The sequence below is a fragment of the Melitaea cinxia genome, chromosome 17, assembly GCF_905220565.1.
Source record: "Melitaea cinxia chromosome 17, ilMelCinx1.1, whole genome shotgun sequence".
NCBI lineage: Eukaryota > Metazoa > Arthropoda > Insecta > Lepidoptera > Nymphalidae > Melitaea > Melitaea cinxia.
In genome coordinates, this window is record NC_059410.1 from 2,452,764 (window position 1) to 2,468,516 (window position 15,753).

The following is a 15,753-nucleotide window of genomic DNA, read 5'->3' on the forward strand; positions in this document are numbered from 1 at the left end:
GACACTGCGTTGGCGTAACGGTTACAGCCATGGATTGTACCCGTTGCGCTGGCAGTTGCGGGTTCGATCCCTGCACCTAACAAATACTTGTATTGGCCATACAGGTGTTTGCCGTGGTCTGGGTGTTTGGGCAGTTTTTGTGAGTCTCCCCACCGTGCCTCGGAGAGCATGTTAAGCCGTCGGTCCCGGTCATCATGGTCACCTGATAGCGATCGTCACTCATAGTAGGGAATATATCCGCCAACCTGCATTGGAGCAGCGTGATGGATTAAGCTCTGATCCTTCTCCTATATGGGGAAAGAGGCCTATACCCAGTAGTGGGATATTACAGGCTGAAGCGAATGGCTAACTGACTATAGGGCTTCATACTAACCGGTTCATAAATTTTTGAGTGAAATATATCTAACCGTCGAGTAAAATCCTTGTAATATTAGGTAATTATAGTTGTGATCAAAATTCGCTTGTCACTGTCAAGATAGATGATGATAATGTTATAAATTAAAGATTCTACAAAATAATCCAAAAATAACTCAAATAAATTGTATGCATATTATATGGGTAAACAGCTACCAATGTGGAATAAAATCTCTTTTAACTCATCATCATCACTTCAGCCTAATACAGTCCACTGCTGGATATGGGCCTCCACAAATTTGCGCCAAAAATGGAGTGAACTCATGTGTTTTGTTCATAGTCCCCCTGGGCAGGCGGGTTGGTGACCGCAGGGCTGGCTTTAAAAACGCTGCAGCCCGTCTTCAGCCTGTGTATTTCAAAGCCAGCAGTTGGTTATCCCGCTATCGATCGGCTTTTTTAGTTCCAAGATAGTAGTGGAACTGTGTTATCCTTTAGTCGCCTCTTACGACACCCACGAGAACAGAGAGTTTTAACTCATAGTGAAAACATTTCAATCAATCATACCTGCATAATTTCCTGACCACTGGATAAGATGATTCCTTTTGACATGAGTACATAGTTAAACGACTCCATGTAGAAATTACTCTGTACATGGAAGATCACGTACTCGCCGACCTGATCAGAAAATATTTGGTCTTACAAACAAATAAACAACAAAATTATGATATTATCATAATATAACATAACAATACATTTTATTGTACAACAAATAGATATAATACATAACAGATTGATTTTAACTTTTGCTTTATTATAAGCCCATATTCCAAGCCCACATACAAAAAATCAATAAATTACATCCAGTAGTTTAGTCACAAAATATGATTTTTCATTTTTTAAAATTTCTTCGTGTTGTATAACATTACGGTCACCCGCAGGTTAACGGCTCTTTGAACGCGATCGGCAAAAACAATCGATTAGTCACTTCATAATATTAAGCGTAATAAAATAATTGTGTTTGCTCACAAACGAAAAAAACAGACTTCAATTACATCGACGAGTAATACAAGCATGAATTTCGTTAAATTCCCTTACTTGAATGAACCTACAACTTTTACTTGAATAAAGACTTTAAAAAATCATATAAAGGCTGTATTTGTTTGCTTTCTAATGAAACTTATAATTTATCTTGTGGTAATAATTGCGACTTGAAAAAAAATACATTTTGAAATAAAAAACAATTTGAAAATTATAAAACACTGGATCAATTTGCTTTAAATGTGTTATGTTTTCCCCATTACAGTGCAATCTGTAATGTGAACGGGAATTCAGCGAAGTTAATTTAATCAGAACAAAACTTAGAAACAGTTTATCCAATTATACACTTAAGGGCACATTATTAGCCTAGCAATTAATAAGAAGAAACGGAAATGATACGAATTTTAAACCAACAAATTCTTTTGTTAAAAAATATGACCACAGAAAATTTTGTTTGAGTGTGACAAATAGTTTTATTTGTTACACTCATACAAAATTTTCTGGCAGACCTGGCACAGCCAGGTGTCCTTTACACGTTCTCAGGGTCATTGCAACACACGTGTCACGTTGATTGTTTTTTTCAGCTGTTGCAAGATTTAATATTTTAATGTAATAACGTGGTATTTTATTATTTAATAATTGTTGTTATTGTTATTTGTTGTCTTTATGGCATTTTTTGAATTGCTCGAGCAAAAGTTTCGCGAATATTTCGATCTTGAAATAAAAATATAGTCAATATTGGCAACGAAATACTTAAACTTATTAAAAATTATAAATTTGATATGCCATGTGTGTACCCCGTGATATTACCTCCTTGAAAAAACTATGTTAGATTCAGATTTTACATTTTCTGAATTTAAAATTTAAGTATTAAAAGAAACAATAAATTAAAAAAAAAAAAAAAAACAAAAATTATAAAAAGAAAATTATTGGAATCATACTGAATATTAAAACTATTTAACAAATGTTTTTAATATGTCTTAACCTATCATTGACCTACCAAAATAAGTAACAATTTTGCACGTTTTAAATTATGCGTAATATTATGAAGTTACGAATCGATTGTTTGTACCTCTCGCGCTCAAAAGGTCGTTAACCTGCGGGTGACTGTTTGTTAATGTTATACAACACGTAGAAATTTTAAAAAATGAAAAATCATATTTTGTGACTAAACTACTGGATGTATTTTATTGAATTTTTGTATGTGGGCTTGGAATGTCATTACATATACAATGTCAAATTTATCGTTGTATTGTCATCCCCACCTCTATATATATATATATATATATATATAGAGGTGGGATATATATATATATATAGAGGTGGTGGAGATAGAATATATAATTCATCATAATTAGTTTTTTCAATAGTTTTGGCGAACTCAGTGAGTGGTTCAGTGTTTGGTTAATGTTCATGAGCGGGGCGCTCACCTTGGCGTCGGTGGTGGAGGTGGAGACGCGGATGTGGTGGTGGTCGGGGCTGACGTGCGCCAGCATGCGCATGTCGGCGGACGCGCGGCCGCCCAGCGAGTCCGTCAGGGTGGCGCTCAGGCGCACGCCCGTGATGCTGTTCAGCACCTCGCGGTAGTTGGGCTCCTTCTCCAGGCCTGGGGACACGAGGAGTGGGACATACTTTGGATATCTTAGATGTATCGCCATTGATTTGCAATGCCTATTGAATAGTCAGTGTGGTAATGGTATTATATATATGGTATATATATATATATATATATATATAGTTATATTTTTAAATTTTTCTGACTACTATGAACGCTTTTGATTCGATGAAATGTACTGGGATTATATGTCGATCGCTATCAAGTATATACGATAATGACCAAAACCGTGAACAACTTAACGTGCTTCCCGGGACATAGTGGGAAGATCGACATCCAGACCGGAAATATAAAAGCGTTGTTAGCGAACATAAAAAAAAACCAAACAGTTCTGAAATATGCACATCAAATTTCTGGCTGCACGGCGCCGCCGCGCCCCTCCAGCGATCAGTTAGTATTGCTATAGTGTGCGCGTGGTGTGCACGCAGTCACGCAGTCACGCAGTCACGCACCCAGCAGCTCGTAGAGGTCGAGGCGCAGGCGCCACACGGCGTCGTGTCCGGGCAGCAGCGTGGGCCGGCGCGGCTGCAGGGCTCCGCCGCGGCCCTCCAGCGAGCCCGACACCACCAGCGACACGCCCGCCGCGCGCCACGCCGGCAGCCGCGATCCGTCGTGGTACGACACCACCATCTAGGGCACACAATAATTAACTAGTATAATAACGGAAACATAAATGAGTACAATATTCAACTGAGGTAGGGCACAGCAGGAATTTCCTGCTCAAAATATGGAGCAGCCCGACTGGGGCAGTACCTCGACCTTACAGAAGATCACAGCTAAATAATACTGCTTTCAAGCAGTATTGTGTTCCCGTTGATGAGTAAAGTGACCAGAGCTCCTGGGGGATTGTGGATTGGGTCGGCAACGCGCTTGCGATGCTTCTGGTGTTACAGGCGTCTATAAGCTACGGTAATCTATTACCATCAGGTGAGCCGTACGCTTGTATATTTAAAAAAAAAACAATAAACAAAAGGACAGATAATACAAAAATAGAAAAAAAGAAAAAAAAGGCCGACTAGATTTCTGCCTCAGCATTGTTTTTGACTGCATCAGTATCAGTTTTTAAGATTTTACTATAGCAATAAGAATAGAGTAAATTAAAATTGTATCAAAAAAGGACAACATAATCGAGTAAGTTGGCTTCATTTAATGTTTAGTCTCATATCACTAGGGCGGAAAACAAGCTCGCGTGGTAGTAAACAGAAACATCTCAAATGCATTGCCAATCCTACCACCGACCTTCCCCTAGAGCTCTGGCCACCTTACTCTCCCCAAAAGCACAAGTCTACTTGAAAGTACTATTAGGCATTCTGTAATGTTGGAGTACTTCCCCAATCAGGCCAAACTTTGGGCAAGATTAGAATCTTGAAAAAAGGGCTGTACATCAATAGATCAAAGACTATATCATTGATTTATTTTTTCACTTTAGAAAGCAATAATACTTACATAAATATCAAATGGCATGGCCGGCTTAAACACCTGCACTTCACCACCAAGGAAGGTGACGGAGAGTGAGGAGTTAAAGATCCGTGCGATACTATAGCCCTCTATCACCTCGTCGAGGAACGGATCTCCTACTGATGCCGTGATGATAACTTCAACACCGTCAAGCGTCGGTACTAGCTGAGCCAGCTCAGACATTGGGTACTTAAAGTCGTATGTGCCGTTGAACTAAAAAAAAATATTGGTCTTTATATAATCAAGTTAACACAGATGTTAAGAATTTTCTTTCAGTAAAATCCGGCTCGAAGGACCAACATGTTTTCACTAACGAAAAAAATTTCAAGTACTACGACTTAGGCCATTATTCTTTAGGAAAAAATCTGACGTCAATTAAAACATACAATGCTGCAAAGTTTGACTATGATTAACGTACATTCTTTATGACATTATGTAATTTAAAATAAAATATATAAAAGTAAAGTTCGTCCTACTTACAAATCGGAAATACGGCAGTTTATTATAATTAGGATTGTTGTAGTAATTGTTGTATGTAGAGGCGGTGCTGTATGTGTTGTAGTTGGGATCCAAGTTGTAGGTCCCAAGCTCGATGGGGTCTGGCCTTGGCATCCAAAAGGGGTATTTTTCATCCTGTGCATTAAAGTAAAACAACAAAGTTTATATTTTAATTTAAAAATAAAAAAATACAGTACAATTTTAATAAATCCATTTTTAAAGTAAAGTGTATCTGGATTCAAAGTTTACAAGAGATGGAAAGTGTGAGAGTGATATTGAAAGAAGAGTGAATGCAGGAAACAGGGTGAATGGAGCTTTGCACTTTATGAGCAGTCAGAAGGTGCTTAACAAGGCTCGTTTGACTGTACATGACACATGTGTTGGTTCCGACACTCATGTACGAAAGTGAGAGTTGGGTATGGCAGAAGAAACATGAAAGCAGAATAAATGCAGTTGAGATGAGAGCGTTAAGAAGTATGATAGGAGTTAAACTGAGTGACAGGATAAGAAATAGTGAGCTAAGGAAACGTTGTGGTCTGAAAGAAAATGTAGTGACCAAAATTGAGAAAGGTATGCTCAGATGGTTTGGTCATGTCGAGAAAATGAGTGAGGAACGATTGACGAAAAAAGTGTATAATGCGAGTGTGAATGGTAGGGTTGGAAGGGGTAGACCTAGGCGGACGTTCCGATGGACATCAGGGCTCAAGCTAAGAGGGCCCTGATGATCAAGTGGGAGGAGAGCCTGGGGTCTCCGGCGGCGGGCACGGTGACGGTGGACGCGATACGTCCACATTTAAGTCGCTGGGTCCAAAGGCGGCACGGGGTGCTGACCTTCCGCCTGACGCAGGTGCTTACCGGGCATGGTTGCTTTGGTAAGTACCTGCACCAGATCGCGAGGAGGGAAGCCACCCCTGCCTGTCACGAGTGTGGTGCTCCGATTGACACGGCGCGCCACACGCTAGAAGAGTGCGCCGCCTGGGACCCTCAGCGGAGGGCCCTCGTGGCGGTCATCGGCGGAGACCTCGCGCTGTCGAGCGTGGTCCGCTCCATGCTCGGCAGCGCGAGGTCCTGGTCGGCCGTGGCCTCCTTCTGCGAAGAAGTTATTTCGCTGAAGGAGGCTGCGGAGCGTGAGCGCGAAGCCGACGCTCACGCCGACGCGCTACGAAGGAGGCGACCGGCGGGACGGAGGAGGCGTCGCTACGCGCTCCTCCACCCTCCGCATCGTGCTTGACGCGGGGGCGCAGCCGGCGCCCCTCTCCTCCTCGCAAGTCGCGGGGGGGAGGGGGGCGCGTGGGGTGCCCTCGTGGCGGGCGCGGTGTGGGGGGGGAGGCGTCGCTGGGTCGCTCCCCCTCCCTCCGCATCGTGCTTGGCGTGGGGGCGCTCCGCGCGCCCCTCTCCTTCCCGCAAGTCGCGGGGGGGAGGGGGGCGCGCGGGGTGCTTTCGCGGCGGGTGTGGTGCGGGTGGGGGAGGCGTGGCGGCGCGATCCTCCGTCCTCTGCATCGGGCTCGGCGCGGGGGCGCTCCGCGTGCCCCTCTTTCCCCTGCGGCGATGTGGGAGCGCTCTCGGTGCCTGGGAGCGCTCTACAATCGGAGGCGGCCTGCCCTGCACCCGCAGGCAGGCCCACCGTCCGGGGCGTCATGGCGAATACTTTTAGTGGTCCCGTGGCGCCCCACCAAGACGACGAGGGCACCGCTGGTTTTTACTGAGTAGTCCGGCATTGCACTCCCCGCCGGGAGTCTCAGACTTCCGTCGCCTTCGGGTGACGGGGGTGCGTAAATGCATTTTCCAGCGTAAAAAAAAAAAAAAAAAAAAAAAAGGCGGACGTTCCGAGACAGATAAGGAACGTCTTGAAAAAAGGCCAGGTCGACAGTACCCTAAACCGAAGAGCATGTATGAAGGGAATAATGAAAGTGGGCGAAGCGAAAGAAGTATGTAAGGATCGTAGCAAGTGGAAAGAAGTGGTCTCTGCCTACCCCTACGGGAAAGAGGCGTGATTATATGTATGTATATATGTATGTATGTATTTAAGTAAAATTAATGTATAATAAATAAAAGTTTTGCTGTATTTTTAGTCACATTTTTTAGGATAATTATAATATCGGTAAAATGTTGTGTTCTACGATATTTTATTTCTTTATACAAAAAAATAAAATAAAAATAAAGATCAATGGTCTGGAAAGTCTGTCTGCCAAATCATTCAAGATTTCATTACAAAAAAACTACAAAGAATAATAATAAAAAATAGCTATGAAACCGTACTTACAAAGTTAAACATCCTAGTGTAGACTTTCTGAGGGTCATACCACCAGTCCGGGTGGTCTAATTGGTTGGGTTGCCCGGGACGGTAGTTCACTGGTTGACCATATTCATCTATTTCACCCTCGTATTCGAAATATCCAGACTCGTTGTACAGGTACGGGTTATAGTTTGGACGACCTGCAAGAGAAAACATTTTTTAGAATTTTGTCTTCATGTATTGCCATTCAGCAAGTTGAAGTAAACAACTAAAACGATCTGCACAAGATTACTGCCTATAGCTGGCAGTAGATTCTATGAACCGCAATAGGCGTGAACGTGGTCAGGGCTACGTAAAATTACAATCCGTACGTTGAGGTGGGCAGTGGGTTGGACATATTGGTGATTAACAAGCCACTAGGCCTTGGAGCAGACATAATATAAGCGGATTGGATGTTGCGTATCAGCCCAAACAGTGTAGTACCGGATCGACAGTCTGATCAAGTTTGCCAGTGGTAGCTGGATGGGAATTGGTGGAAAACGGATATTTGGATTGAACGCTGGGACGCATATAAGTAATAAAATATTATTGCTTATATCAGTCCCAGTGTTCAATCCAAATATCCGTTATATAAAGCTAGAGTTTGGTTTTTTGAACATGCTAATCTCAGGAAGTAGTGGTTGAATTGAAAAATTCTTTTTGTGCTGTAAGTAGTATTTTCCCAGGAAGGCTATATATTTCAGTTCTTTTTTTTAAAGATTTAGTAAAATACTACATCTCGGGCTACCTCTGGGGTACTGGTCGAGCGGCCGGTTATTGAACTGCCCGCGGCGGTAGTGCGAGGGGCGGTAGCGCGGCACCGGCCTTAGAGTAGCCTTCAGCGTGAGATTTCCTCGAACTGGAGCCCCCGACGTGTAGTTGGCCATCACGCGCCCGTGGATGTACTGCTCAGTGTTGAAGAAGAACGCTGGCATTGTCACATTCACCTGTTGATTGGATACACTTATAATATAGACACAAAAACACAAATTGCAAACACATTGACCCAGCGGTCTCAGCATTGATTTAATACTGATGTGCAGAGATACATTCGTATTGGCCATACAGATGTTCATCGTGGCCTGGGCATTTGTACTTGGAGGGTCCATTGAGTGCAAGTTGTTTATTTATTGGAATATAACATTCTGTGGTAGCCAGAATGTTCTTTCATTTCACTAACCAAACGCATTGTCATCTGACGTTAATGGGACACCACGGCCTATGGAATACCAGGAGCATTGCAAGCGCGTTGCTGACCCTACCCTTGACTGTCCCTAGGAGCTGTCGTCACCTTACTCATCACAGGAACACAAGACTATTTTAGAGCAGTATTATTTAGCTGTGATCTTCTATAAATAATACAGTAATACCCCGACTTACGCTACCTCGACTTACGCGAATTCGGAGTTACGCGATTTAATTTTCTCGTCTATTCGTTTTTTGTTTGACTCCCCCCACCCGCATTATTATTCGTTCAGTTTACAACAGGCACAGACGTGTAGTGCGGAATCGGCGTGTAGGTACATAAGTTACGATTTTGTGTTTTTTGGGAATCGACAGTCAGATCAATTACGAAAAGTACCCCGCAAAACTGTACCCCGACTTACGCGAATTCGACTTACGCGGATAGCGCTCAGTCCCACCTATCGCGTAAGTCCGGGGTATTACTGTAAGTAAGACAAACAATATTCAGCCCCTGAATTTGTAGAAACCCCCAAATAATATGTTACCAATAAATTAATTTTAATTTATTTGAAGTTATGTGGAATAAATCAAAATTTCTTCTCAAACTATATAGACAATATTAATGTTAATTGCAATTTTACACAACAAAAAATAAAGTTTCTTTCAAAGATATAAAGTTAAATATAGAATAATAAGGCTAAACATACCTCAAACCTAGTCTGATAGTACTCTTCAACCAGGAACTGCGCCTCCTCGACCTGACCCAGAGCCTCCACCCTCACTATCCACTCGCCGAACAGAGGCTGGTCTGACAATTGGTACTGTAGGCTCACTGTGCCGAAGTTGCTCTGCCATACAACATTAAACATTAAGTATGTTAATATAATAATAATAATACATAATATGAATTTATTGGGCAATTTGGGGAACCAAGAAAAGAAAGGAAGAAAAGAAAAAGTAAATAGTAATGATTAAATAAAAAAGACAAGCTGGTTTAATGTCCCCGAAAAGGAATGTCACCCAGTTGTCAACGAAGTATTACTTCGTAACTGGTTTTCAGGGACATCATAAATTGTAGTCATATAAGTTAATGTATATAACATTTTTCTATTAAAACATAAAACGCCAATAATTGTTACACATGTTGTGCGTGCAGGGGGTTTTAAAAATTCAGGAATCCAAGGAAATTTAAAATAAAAGACAGATCTTACTATGAGCAGTGCTAGCAGTATATTAATTAAATAATTTTTGTTCATCGTCACTTCCGTTCAGCTGACGCCTTACAAAATAAAAAAGCAATTGCGTTTTGAAGCGAAGATGAGCCTGATGCTTCAACACATGTATATTACAAATTTATAGGTAGTAAAATCAATTCCAAAAGCAAATAGATAAATAAAATCATGTATTTTTAGGAGAATTATTAAAATAATTGTGAAATTTGTGTGACGTAGTTAATGGATGGCCTCTTATTTTAAAACATGGGTGTACATTCTTGTGCATATAATATCATACTCGATTCCTATGTCAAACATTTTATTATCAAAGTGAAGTACTGGATTCTCCAGTTAAACTTGTGTTTCACTATTGTCTTTAGCAGCTATTATAATTTGTAATCAGAACAGCTACGATAACACCATGTCATGGTTTATTGAATGATAGAATTACAATTCAAACAATGAAACTATAAATTAAAATTCGCAAGTTAGGGGTCCATTGTTCAATTGAGACTGTTCCAAACATGTTGTAAATTTAACTGTTTACAACATCAAAATCAAAACAGCTTAATACAAATAGGCTTCAGAAGCACTTTTGAATCGTCACTTTACAAATTACAATTGAACAATTCATTTAGCTTGTATTAACTACCTTTGAATTTAAATTTATTGAACAGTGTGTCAAATGCTGCTACTGAATACTTTAAACCAATTAAATTCATTTCAAACCAATAAAATTTTGTAGATTATTTTTACATTTACAGTATAGTAGTTATAACAGTAGTACGCAAAGCGATAAGTGCACTATAAATTAAATAAAACTGACTAAAAAAGTCCAACCCGCATTGGAGCAGCGTTGTGGATTAAGCTTTGATCCTTCTCATACATGGGGAAAGAGACCAATTTTTTTTTTTTTACATCTTTAGGTCGGCAAGCAAGCGTACGGTTGACCTGATGGTAAGCGATTACCGTAGCTTATAGACGTCTGCAACACCAGAAGTATCGCAAGCGCGTTGCCGACCCAATCCCCAATCCCCCCAGGAGCTCTGGTCACCTTACTCACCAACAGGAACACAATACTGCTTGAAAACAGTATTATTTTGCTGTAGGTTCAGCAGTGGGATATTACAGGCTGAAGCATAAAAAGTGTCGAGAAAAATTATATTTAAAAAAATGATTCAAGTTTATTAAGAGTAATAACGTATCTCACCTGTCTCGAAAGCCATCTCTTCATAATACGTCGGTTCGGGTCAAGTATGAACACGTCGATAGCTCTTCCGAAAGCCTTCAGCTCCGTGTTTATCGGGATCACGCGAAATTTAACTGGAAAAAAAAATAAGAAATGAATTAAACATTTTTGTCTTTACAGTAAAACTTCCTTACGCATACTCAACTTGGGCAGTAAGCTGGTGAATGCGTGACGAGAGCGTTACGAAAAGTGCGATCGGGCGAGGCGAACGGAGCAAGAGAGAGGTGCGAGCACATTTTATTTATTTATTTATTTTATACTTTATTGTACACCACAAATATATTACAAACAAAGCATAATGATAGTTACAGACAGTGAAGTACAATGGGCGGACTTATTTTTTCTTTCTGTCTTTTTCTCATAGCCAGTTACGTTTCATATATCGAAGACTCAGTGCAGGCCTATTGTGCAGGTCTATTGCTAAAGAAGTTTTATTATGATTTTGGACGAGTTGACGAAGAAAAATAAATATAAAGTATGATCGAGAAAATCATTTTTTATTCAGAATCATGACTGCAATGACAGGTGCTCTGCTATGAAAGTTTGTCTGGAAGAAATTGCTCTTCTAGTAAGACCTACTTTGAACATCTGTCTTTATTTATAACAATTTATAAAATTGTTTCTTTCTGGTGTAAATAGAATATTGTTATCGTTTATTAACTTTCTTACTTAATATTTTAAATTGTTAAAAGTTTCTGTTATTATTATTATTATGTCAAATTTAATTTTATTAATTACAGTAATAATTATTATGAAGATTACGGTGTTAATTTTTTTTTAAATAACTATTTTGTTAATATATATTTATTTTGATTAAAAAAATGTATAATTTGATTATCAAGTTAAAATATATTTTAAAATTAGAAAATTAAAAATAATTTATAAAATTAGATAATTAAGGAAGTAATTATCAAATCCAGTTAAGTATTTCTTCATTTTAACCCACATGGCCACCCAAATTTCAGTTAACTTTGACTGCTACTTTCGTTTGCTCCCAAAATAAACCTGGCACTTAACCAATGGTTCAGTTTGAGAAACCAAACTATTTAGAGTAGATTGTTTAGATTTAGAACATGATAAAAAGTAATCAAATATAAAATTTCCTTATTTACATATAATATTTTGATCTAGTGTCTACTTATTAAATTATCTTTTTTTTAAATTATCTGTATTAATTAAGCTTTGAAAATCTTCATTGGATTATAATTATTATATATATATATATATATATATGTATATATATATATATATGTATATATATATATATATCCTAACTTTATACACAAATAGGTATATAATATAAAGAACAAAGTTTCTCCCATAGCTAAAAGTACAGCGTTAGTATTCTGTTACCTGTCTGCGTCTGCATATAAACTGGCTTGTCCATCTGAATGAATATCGTCATGAAACGTTGCGAAAAGATCAATTGTGTCTCATTTACAAAGGCTCTTCCTCCGAAAGGGTCATCCAAGTACAATCCTTCCACACGCAGCTTGTAATCACCGGGAACGGTTGTCGCTGGTACCTATAAAAAATAAATATGTATAACACACACATCTTGTCGCCTATTCCTTATGTAAGCAACTTAATGCTTGTGTTATAGATTTCCAATAATGATTTTGCAATAAATATACATATAAATAACAAAGATGGAAATTGAACCCCCTAGAACAGAAAACAGGGTCTTCTTCTTCTTCTTCTTTAAAGACTATGGCTCCATCAGCTTTTCGCCGATGACTGAAAACAGGGTCACTAAAACCTGCGGTAACGAGCTAGTCAACCTAGATGATTGGTCAACTTGCAATTATCATAACTCATTGGGCCGTGGACAAACATTAGGCATTGTAATTATCTTGTTAACTTCAAATGAGTTTTCCGACTCGTAAACATATATCTATGTACTGGCTTACACATACACTGTATTAGCAAGTCATAAAGTTAATACTAATTTTGTTTATGGTTGATATTAGACTTATCAATATTTATATGTACTATATCACACAGCTTTTTATTAATTTTAAAGAACAATACAGTATTAATTGTGCTTGCATGAAAATGAAAAAAAAAAAAAACGACTATTTATACATGGACCAGTAATACAACGTAGGCACAGAAAAAATAGTCAAATATATGCATGTTAGTAGAGATAACTCAAAAAGCACAAGTCAGATCTTGATCAAGTTTAGATGGGACCTCATGACAAGTACTGGCCTTTGATTGAAAAAAAAAAAAAAAAAAAAAAAAAAAAAAAAAAAAAAAAAAAAAAAAATTGAAATCGGTTCACCCAACCAAAGGTTCTAAAGTATTATAAATAAAAAATAAAAATAAATACCTCCTCCTTTATTGACTTCGGTTAAAAAGGCAACTAAAATAATATAGTATTATATTACATTTATGAACTCACTCTCATATTTAGAACTTCCGGTACTCCTTCTTTAACCTTCTCGATAACATCAGCTATTTCCACTCCATTGCATGATATAGACGCTCTGATCGTCATCTGGAGACGAGCCCTCAGAATATTAGCTGATATTTTGTATATTTGACCGGGTCTGACCATACGGGAGGCAACTATGAAATAAGTGCTAGAAAGAAAATATGTACATCACATTATGTTTTCATTTTATTACTTATTTTTATTTATTTATACTTTATTTTACAGTACAATTACATAATACAAATAAAAGTTACATTTTGGATTTTAAAGCAATTTCAGAATTTGTTAAAAAATTACATTTTTCTTATATAATAATTGTTATGTTTCTAAAATTAACAACCACACAATAACATCATTCAAATATAAAAGCTATTAAATTTTATTTCTAAAATATTATTTATCATAAAATTAAATTAAACACTGTATATCTTTTTATTACAATTCATAGACATTTAGCAAATCTAGTTAAAAACAATGGCTGGCTAATATTTTTCTGAAAAGCAGTAATACATTAAATCCAAAGTATAATGATTTTTATTATAAGTTGTACGATGAGTTGTAGGATGATTGATGTAAATTCAGGTCTATGTACATTTACTCGTAAGTTTGTAACAAATTAGTAAGGAGGTATGAGTTTTAAAATTTTCATAACACTGCTTTACAACTATTTCTCATTCATCATCTGTGTACAAATATTTCTCCCGGTTATGGATTTCTGTCTTGGGTCTCCCCACAATTCCTCGGTGGGCACATTAAGCTGTCGGTCCTGGTTGTTATCGTAAATACCTGATAACAATTGTAACTCATAGTAGGGAACATTTACGTCAACGTGGAGCAGCTTGGTGGATTAAGTTCCAATCCTACTCCTACTGTGTAGGAGTAGGATAGGAGTAGTGGGATGTTACAGTCTGAATGTAATGCGATGGCTTACTTAATATTTGGATAATAGATATCCTCTCCACCATTTTACAAATAAACTATACGAAAAATGTATTCTTTAACTTACGCTTCGTTAATGATAACACTGTCATGTTCTAGCTCATTGCTCTTGTATGACGTGTAAGTGCGTCCACTATCCCACGACGGTCCCTGTGTGTTATCAGAACTGTACGAATTCTGATTGAATTGCGGATCATTTTGATTATCATATCTATTATATCTCTGATCCTGATTTCGATTTTCATTTTGATTTAAATCATATGGATTTCTATTTGAAAATCTTCTATTTGGATCATATTGATCATTTGTATTGTAGTCATATGTTGGATTTGTGTTATCAGGATTGTATGTTGGAGAGGCGTAGTCTTGAGCAAAGCATGACTGTAGCAGTAATATTGGTATAATTTGTAGGGGTTTGAGATTCATAATTCAGTCTTGTGGTTTCATTAGCCTGAAATAAATCAAACCTTGTAAGTAAAATGTCTCCCAGTGGTCGAAATTCTAAAAATATGTGTGATAAATTATGTGTGCGAAATTTCATCCTTACCTGTCCGCGCAATTTTCGTAAAAAGAGGTACAAAGTTTTTTAAGTAATCTTGTACAATTATAAAAAAAAAAAAGAAAAAAATTATAGACATTATAAAATATAATATAGAATTCGTATTTCATTCATAACCAAAGTAATTAATAGTTTAGTTGAATTAAAGCAAGTAAAATAATCTAAAAATGCTCCAGTATTATACAAACTAATTGGATTCGCGGCATGTCTGTTTTCTATCAGTTATCGGCTAGGGAATAAACAACGTCGATGCACTCTTGTTAGGAACACTATCATTTGAAATATCGCTTAGATATTAAATCTAGACTTACAGATATCGGAAAACCGCCCAAGATATTATTAACCCCAATTTTAATTAAATAATAACTTACAATTACTTAACCTGGAGTTAACGCCCATTGAAACGCTTGACTTTTTTGTTTTTGCACAATATACACCAAAATAAACAAAAACACTGCACTAATTAGGATATACGAAAATTATGTACTCACAAATAATATAACCCTTTTAGAGATAATGAAAATCTGTTTAGATGTATAAACAAGTTCGTTACACCGTCATATTACTCACTTCACGCTGAAAAGTATCCAACCAAAGCCAAAAACCCGTTCGGCGCAGCCGCACCACGCCCGGTTAATGACAATTTGAATTGACAGCAAAAAAGCGTACTCCTATCCATAGATTATACACTTATATACTGTACTCCTATCGCCGGAAGCTTTACTTGAATTAACGATCCGTTATGACCTACCCGACCCCAGACTGCAAAATAATGATATTTGTATTTAAAAAAATACTAATCGATAGATTTTCACTAGCTCAATTCAACTACGTTGTCCTTTTAAATTGCTCACCTTAATTATATTTTAATTAAAAATCAAAAAAGTCGTTGAAAAATATTCATTTATCAATAATTTCAAACTCCTATATCT

The 15,753-nt window shown here is 37.8% G+C and overlaps 1 protein-coding gene across 1 annotated transcript in view; it reads right to left on the minus strand.

Annotated features, from left to right (window-relative positions):
* LOC123661795 (CD109 antigen) overlaps positions 1–15,460 on the minus strand; it is a 30,153-nt gene extending 14,693 nt beyond the window's left edge. Inside the window, exons 1-13 of the mRNA XM_045596735.1 lie at positions 15,392–15,460; positions 14,330–14,713; positions 13,291–13,471; positions 12,240–12,411; positions 10,848–10,960; positions 9,131–9,271; positions 7,987–8,185; positions 7,227–7,399; positions 4,946–5,098; positions 4,454–4,678; positions 3,460–3,637; positions 2,823–2,998; positions 919–1,029 (exon numbers count right to left, since the gene is read on the minus strand). Coding sequence (XP_045452691.1) covers positions 919–1,029; positions 2,823–2,998; positions 3,460–3,637; positions 4,454–4,678; positions 4,946–5,098; positions 7,227–7,399; positions 7,987–8,185; positions 9,131–9,271; positions 10,848–10,960; positions 12,240–12,411; positions 13,291–13,471; positions 14,330–14,688 — 2,181 coding nt within the window. The 5' untranslated portion in view covers positions 14,689–14,713; positions 15,392–15,460. The remainder of the gene's footprint in view (positions 1–918; positions 1,030–2,822; positions 2,999–3,459; positions 3,638–4,453; positions 4,679–4,945; positions 5,099–7,226; positions 7,400–7,986; positions 8,186–9,130; positions 9,272–10,847; positions 10,961–12,239; positions 12,412–13,290; positions 13,472–14,329; positions 14,714–15,391) is intronic.
* Positions 15,461–15,753: the final 293 nt, after the last annotated feature.